Below are 8194 nucleotides of genomic sequence, written 5' to 3' on the forward strand. Positions count from 1 at the left end.
CAAAATACACTGGTAGGAACTTAATGTTTTTGGTTAACTAAGCAATACAAATTATTACATGGTAACTGTTGATTTATTAATGAAATATGTAAGTTCATCAGTATAATAGGAGCATTACCCTAACCTAAGAGTCTGAGGAAGGTGAAACTGTTATAACTGTCTCGTAAGATTCCATCTCTCTAGCCTGCTTAAGTCTGCCTCTCAGGCTATCCAATCCAGTCTTCTTCTTGGGAATCTGACCTCCCTATTGGCTAGCCTCTACCTTTCAACTGCCTGCTTTATGACATCATTCTCCCACCAAACCTACCAGCACCTGGTAGAATCTTGGGGCTCCCATGCAGTTGTCTGTAAACAAGCTGGGATCATAGCAAGTGACCAGTAACCAATGACCAATCGCCAGTGATTAGTCAGCTGTACTGGACACTTGTGGACTTCCGCTTCAGTGTTCAGACATACTCTCGTATCGTCTCCTCTTCTCATTTACCTTTCCTTGATATTTCCTCTTTTCTGATCATGTCAGGTAAGGAATAATATTTTTCAAAGCTTTTCATTAGATTTCTTATCCCTAAACTTGGTAGTTAAGGAAAAACAGCATGTAATAATCGAGGAAAATATTCAACTAGAATATGGTAAGCCTTATTTTAGCTTAAGGTTCACATTTGCTGTGTGATTTTAGACATTGACTTCCTTTCTCTCATACAAAGTGTTTTTCTTCGTTGATTACATTATATTTGATACATACTTACAACCTCAAATACATGATTATATATATGAATGTTCACTCTCTGTGTTTCCTTTTCCTTTTAATAGTGCTTTTGACATGATGTCCATGAAAAAAAGTAAATCAAAGACAATATTTTGACAGAAACAGAAAATTTAGTTTCGGTAGAAAACTTAATATATACCGGATGTTTTATCTGTAGTGGTCTCTCCACTTGTATTTATAATTTAGTATTTTAAATTTAGTGCTATTCAAAAGTCATTATCATGTGTCTTGAGTTTTCTATCTAAACTCGATGATAAGAAAAACTGGATTGTGGGAAAGGTGTGGAGTGCTGAGTGGTAGGGAGGCAAGTCCTCAAAGGTAAGAAAGTTTAGGGTTATTTTCAACAAGCTTTGACCAACAGAAGCCAAGAAGTAGAAGATGATATGAGGGAGAACAAAATAGGAAATAAAGATTATGGAGGGAAGTTATCAAGGAAGGAGAAACAGTTTGAGAGAGAATGTTGTAGAGAACCAAATACTTTATATCCAAACAGAAAGAATATAGTTAATTATGCTGAGAGCAAGTCAAAGCAGTTGACTTTAATAAATTCTAGGACTAGAAAACATATGTCTTGAGTAGAGTACCAGTAGGAAAAACAGCCTATCAGAAAACCATGGATGTGGTTTCTTTTCTTATTGTCTTTAGAACACAGTTGACACTTGGTGGTTTTGAATGTAAACACGTTTTAGAAATGATACTTCCTATACGTAACTAATAATGATTATCACAGGGATGAAAGACACATCATCTTTAATGTTTTTATTACATTCTAGTTTATAAGGGACATGTATGCTCTGCCTGTTAAAATAAAGAAGTGGTATCTTCTAACATGAATCAGGAGTATTGATTCTTTTGCGTGGTAAGTAGGGTCCAGGTTAAGGCAACTTGTCATCTTCACAAAGAGTTTCTTTCTGGGCTGGTGTGATAGGTAGGCCATTTGCCTTGTACGTGGCTGACCCGGGTTTAATTCTCAGCATTCCGTATTGTTCCCTGAACACCACCAGGAGTAATTCCTGAGTGCATGAGCCAGGAGGAACTCCTGTGCAGTGCTGGGTGTGACCAAAAAAGAAAAAAAGAGTAGTTTCTTCCTAATGCCGATTGCCTCAAGCAGGCCCCAGTAACATCTCCTTAGTCCTATCCCTGAGATTTTTTAAAAAGTGCCATATTTAAGGCTCTTTCAGGGTTAGGAGAATGAGACCCATCATTGTTACTGGTATTTGGCATATTGGGTACACCATGGGGAGTTTGCCAGACTGTGCCGTTTGGGCAGGTTACATTCGGTAGCCTGCCAGTTTGTCCAAAGTAGGAATGAGATAATAAGATGTCCTAACATGATAGCATTTTGAGAGCAGTCGACACCTGCTTTCAGATCCTAAGAAGAAATAGAAAAGTCAAGTCTCAGATGTCTAAGTACACACTGATTTCAGTTTTGTGGAGTCTGAGTTTTCCTACGTTAAAAATATTTCAATTGGATTTTGGTGATTGTTTCTGAAACTTTGGGAATGACATTTTCCTTGTTGATAAAGATACTTGTCATATAGGTTTTAAAAATAAATCTGAAATTTTTGTGACCATTTTTTAAATGGTCTTTTCTGCTTCTTGTGTGATTTACTGCAATTGTATGCTCTATTTAATACCTGTTGTTTGATGGCTAATATTTAGAGGTATAAATGAGAATAATAATGTCATTTCCTTGTAATTATTATATTTATTTCTGATTTATACTCCTTTAAAACCATATACTGGCTACCAAATGCAATCACATGTATTATATTTTCTGCTTGTTATGTAAGTAACTGGTAAATCTTCTGTTTTATGGACTGGTAAGCTATACACTTGAAAATCACCTTCTATTCCTTTTTTTGTCTAGTAGTTTTTGCTAAAATAGAATACTATCTTTATATAGTATACATGACTCAATTTAATAAACTTATTGTACTGTTTTCTTTGTTTGGTTTGGGGACGAAATTCACTGTTGGTCAGGGCTTACTCTTGGATCTGCTGTAATCAGTTACTGTATTATGCTGCTTGCCACATAGCCCAGATTTCATTAATATCTAAATACTTCTTTTTCAGTTCCGTGACACATATTTTTCATGATTTTTTTTCTTTATCTCTATACTTCCTCCCATGTAAATCATGTAAAATAGACAAATTTTATTTCTGTGTACACATTATTCTTAATTAGAGTTGTATGTAACTCCTTTGCAGGAAAGCAACTTGAGACTCAGAATTTAACAACAGTCTTCCTTCCAAAAACACATCTTGAGAAAAACTAAAGTACTAATTTTTGAGGGGGGATCAGAAACCAGGGTACAGTTGCGAACCTTCAATTCATCAAGTAGTTTGAGTTATATGTGAGCCGTAGGTAATAGATAGGAAATGCACAAGCAAAATACAAAACCTGAAGATTACAATGGTAATAGTTGTAACGACCCCACATGCCTATATGAATGGAAAGTATCTTCCTCCTAGTTTCTGACATTGTAGTGATTAAGGAAGAGTCCTAGCAAGAAAGTTCACATGCTTAGGTTCCATAACCTGGTAATACATAAGGGACAGCAAGATAGTACAGGAGGGGATAAGGCATTAGCCTTGTAGGCAGCCAATCCAGTTGGATCTCTGTCACTGAATCCAGTCTCCTGAGCACTACGAGGGGTCACTCCAGAGTACAGAGCCAGGAATAGCCCAAGATCACTGCCAGGTATGGATCCAACTCACCCCACCCCAATCCCAATAAAAATAATGGGAAGCTTGAACAAGTCTCTATGCCAATTCTGGGCCTTGCGTTTCTTTCTTCTCCAATAACATGTTATTCATTCTCTTAGGACTTCCTAGTTTTAAAATGCTTCTGTTCTAGGAAATAACGTAAAGTTCAACAGGAGAACAAGCTACGGGTAGAGCTAGGACAAGGAGAAACTAGCTGTAAGCGACAAATCTATGTGGGTGTGACCCAAAAAGAAAGAAAAAAGTTGTCGGAGATTATCAGTCTCACAGATTTTTTTCATCACCCTCTTGTTCCTTACAGAAAATATTCAAAATCCATCTATATTGGGAACTGCACATTCTCTGCAGCTTCCCCTTCCCGTGGTGAACAATGCAGCTTCCCTAACAGGAAGTGTCTGCAACTACTCCAACCTATCTACTCCAGCTGATAGATCTGCTTGGCTCCTGCCCTCAGATGCTGGCATCTCTTTCCAACCACTAATGGGTAGTGCCTATCTTGACCAACATTCTAGCACAACAATGCTGTCTGGAGTGTCTGACCAGAGCCAGCTATCCATGTTGTCTGCTTCCGACCCAAGTGTTTTGGAGTGGGATATTGCAGGAGGTCCTGAAAAGAAGTCTAACACGGAAGACTTCACTGTGACTCGCCTTGACCAAGACACCAATGTCTCTTCCATGTCTATGGCATCTTGCTATGACAAAACCTTAGATACCAACCACATGGTGTCTCTGTACCCATCACTTTCTGCTAGTCTTGTTGAGAGGTCACCATCTCAGGTTCCAAATCAGAGTTATAGCCTGTCGCTTCCCTACCAGGAAGGAAGCCAGGGGATTTACTATCATCAGGACACTCAGGGACCTCTCCTTTCTGGAGAATCTGGTCCTTTCCTGCAATCCAATGACTCTATGACATACAAAGGAGGTAGGGGCTCTGCCCTCCAAGCTTCCAGCAATGCATCTCCAGAAATGGTTATGGTTCTAAAGGAGGTCCAGCCCCCAAAGAACCAACTACCTGCCTCCAGCTCTGGAATCTACTACTCTGTGCCTGCTCCACCCATCACAGAATCGAGTTATCAAGGTGAGTAAACTGGAGAGAAGTGAAATCTGGCATTCAAAACTTGGGGTCAAATCTGTAAGTGGGAAACTGTCCATAGACAGGTGGCATTTCTGTTAAATACACTGAGATTTTTTAAATTTATGAGACCTGAAGTTAAATAAACTCAGTTTAAGTTTAAACTCCCCTTACTCATTTTATAGCACCATATTTTCACTCTCAACATCAGAGCTTCTAAAGCAGATTGGAAGGTATGATAGTATAAGGACCACCTAGGTTACATATAAGAAAACTTCAGGAGCATAACAAGGAATGCAACATTTTCATAGGTGATCAGTCCACCAGTATTACCACAGTAAGAATGAGCTCCATTAATTATTATTTAGTTAATAATTAATTATTAACTAATAATTTCTTAAATTATTGTTGTGATTTCTGAAGACATTTAAGAACTCTTATTGTGATGATACCACATTAACTTCCCATAACTTTAATACACAATATACTCAGAGATCCTGTACAAAGTTATCAAACCTAGAATCTCTAGTTGAGCACAGAATTCATGATGAAGTGGTGCTTCTTTCCTTCTTTTATTCCATGATATGAACTTCTGGGGTATTTTTTTTAGTAAAGTGAAGAAATTGACTATATTGTGCTAAGTTCTGTATAGCATTTAATAGTTTACAAATCTCTAGGTTGAAAAAAAATCTTTAGTTTGGGGGAGGCAGAATGTGGGTCACAGAACACAGTGCTCAGGGCTTGCACCTCGCTGTGTGCTCAGGGTTCACTTACAAAGGTGCTTAGGGGCTCGAATGTGATGCTGAGGATCAAACTAATTTCAGCTGTGCACAGGGCAAGTGCTTTACTGACTGTGCAATTCCTCTGTTCCAAGTCTCTTGTTTTTAAGTAAAGTTTACACAGAACTTCTTTCAAATACAAAGAAAACAAGGGCACCACATGACCAACAGTAAGAACTACAACAGTTACCTCCAATCTTCTAGCTCAGGGCCTTGTCCATGATCCTTAGAAGAGCCAGTAACAATGCCTTGCACATTGCCAGAAGGTGCCCAATTGTGGCACCGTGAGTTGTGTGGAGGGAGTACCTTGTTTACAAGCACTGATTTCTTCCATGGTTCCTTTTTAGTGATGAATTCCCTGACGATGGAGACTTCCCTGGCATTGCAACCTCCCGATCAAATACTTGAGAGTCACCCACCACCAGAGCTCCCGGAAGTTTTCATAATAGATTCAGCACAAAATAACCTGGCACTACCCCTAGCTCCAACTCAGGAAGAAATAGATAAGAATTTGAATGATATTAACATTGGGCTTTCAAAGTCTCCAGATACCTACCAATTCCCAATAACAAACCAAGATCCTCCACTGTGCCCTTTAGAAATCCCTGATATCCACCAGCTCCTGGCCCGCATCAATCCTCTCAGCAAAGAGCAACAGCCTGGTACTGCTCATCAGGAAAAGAGTGATCAATGTTTGGAGGGCACTGGAAGACTTGAAAGTCAAATTGAATCTGGTGGTGTTTTTGAAGACATCATGAAATGGCTGGAAGATAAACAACTTCCCCAGCTTTTTGATGGCTTAGAAGACCTAGATCAATATATAGATCCACAGGAAATGAACACCACAGATACCATCACTCTGAATCAGGGGCAAAAACACTCAGGTGGCACTAAGGGGACCTCCCACCCAACACGGAAGAACAAAAACCAGGCCTCTGAACCTCTTGAGGGAGAACCCAAAGCCAAAATCCATTCCAAAGACCCAGTATGCTTGCTAGGGGAAGCAGGCATTGTTTGTAATGCTGCAGTCAGTGACAGGTGTCCTGTGACCATGGCCAAACGTAACAGCAAACTTCAGAAAGCTGCGTCCAGCAGGATCAGCAAGACAAAGAGCCATGGGCAGGAGAAGACAAAAAAGGCCAGAGAAAACTCTAAGAAAGCTGATTACCATAAGCAGAGCGGGAACAAGGTGAAGCCAGAAGACAAGTCCACCACTGCCAGGATGAAACGTAAGTTAAGTCAACCTGAGGTTTGCCAAGACTCCCTTAAAAAGCCCCGCAGCTGCCAGGGCATGCAAATGCTGGAGTCCGTGCAAGCGTTTGATGCACTGGGGAAGAAGTATGAGTCAAAGCCTGGATCCTCTTCTTCCCGGGTCCTGGGTAGTTCAAAGAAGCCCAAAGACATCCAGCCCTCCACAGCTGTCAAACCATGGCCAAGTGCTACAAGTCATGGAAAAGGTCTGGAGAAAACTCAGGTAAAAACTCCGAAACCAAGCAGCAGTGCTGAAGAACACTTGGATCCATCCCTGTATGAGCTGCCACCTCCTGGGAAGGTCAAATTGATACCTTTGCCTTTTCTTACCATGGAGAAGCCCCAACCTCGACGTGTTCGTCGGAGACCACAGATTCTGGCTTCGCATCGTCCTGCTGCAGCTTATCCTGCCAGGCCTGGCTCTACCATCTCAGCTCAGCCAAGTGCCACCAATTCGTCCCGACCAGCTACTGCATCTTTGTCAGGTCCTGCCAGACCAGCTCAGCCCATTTCGACCAACCCATCTCGACCAGCTTTGCTGAGCTCTACTAGCCGGCCTATCTCTCAGTCTGCAACTTCTAGACCTGCTCCCTACAAGACAACAGCTAGCACTTCTCTCCAGCAGGGCCATCGTCTGGTCTCTGGGACCAAGCACCAGGCTCCACCCAAAGGTCAGAGTCAGTTTCTACTCCAAGACTCCCGTTTCCAACCGATTCCACGTAGAAAGCCCAATGTTCTCGAGCCAGTCATGTCAAAGGCCGCCACAAAAGAGCAGAGACCAGAGCGTGAGTTTATGAAGAGAAAGGCTCAGTAGGAGCACGAGAACGCTGCCAAATGCACCTCTCTGGGGCAAGTGTAGTTTTTCATCCAGATATTTATGAAAAAAAGATATGGACATCTCTATGGCTGTAAGTAGCTACAATGGCTGGTGCCACTTTAGGTACAAGATGGTTCCTTAGACAAACACTTGAAATGCCATACAAATTTCATTTATTCTGAGATATTTTTAAAAATAGATGCATATAAGTGAATAGATTAATAATAAAATTTCTGAATGTTGAGAGGCTTTCCACTGTGGTGCTTATTTGGAGGAGGTCAGGGTTGAAGGATACATGAGAAAGAAATAGAAGTTAGAGGGGAGACAAAGGGGGAAACAGATAAGAATCTAAGAAAGGGAAAATTGGCTCAGGGCTTTAAAGCCCTTAAGAGGAGAAATTTTATGGGACTGATGAAGAGTTGGGCGGTGGAGGGGGGGCAGAGAAATAGTATACCTGATAGGCACTTGCAGGAGGCTGACCCAAGATTCATCCCTGGAATCCTATGTGGTCCCACGAGTTTCACTAGATGTTATCCTTGAGCACAGAACCAGAAGTAAGCCCTGAACACAGGCAAGTATTCCTCCATCGCCAGACTCCTCCAAAAAAGAAGGGGAGAAATGGTGCAGTGAGGGGGTTTGGTTTAATATAAAAAAAAAACAGAATAGGCTGAAGGAGGAGGATTAGTATAATAAGATAACCTGCTGAAATGTAAAAATAGTTTCACAGAGGTTGTCTTTATGTTTCATGACCACCATTGTTAAAGAAATTTGAGACATATCTC

General features: G+C 40.9%; 1 protein-coding gene across 1 annotated transcript; it reads left to right on the forward strand.

The window, feature by feature from the left end:
* Positions 1–513: 513 nt before the first annotated feature.
* On the forward strand, positions 514–7409 carry LOC130042595 (uncharacterized protein C2orf78-like). The gene is made up of 3 exons (XM_056134754.1): positions 514–520; positions 3795–4571; positions 5692–7409. The coding sequence occupies exons 1-3, from the start codon at positions 514–516 to the stop codon at positions 7407–7409; spliced, it is 2502 nt and encodes an 833-aa protein (XP_055990729.1).
* The last annotated feature ends 785 nt before the right edge of the window (positions 7410–8194 follow it).

This window comes from Sorex fumeus, unplaced genomic scaffold (assembly GCF_029834395.1).
Source record: "Sorex fumeus unplaced genomic scaffold, SorFum_2.1 ptg000106l, whole genome shotgun sequence".
NCBI lineage: Eukaryota > Metazoa > Chordata > Mammalia > Eulipotyphla > Soricidae > Sorex > Sorex fumeus.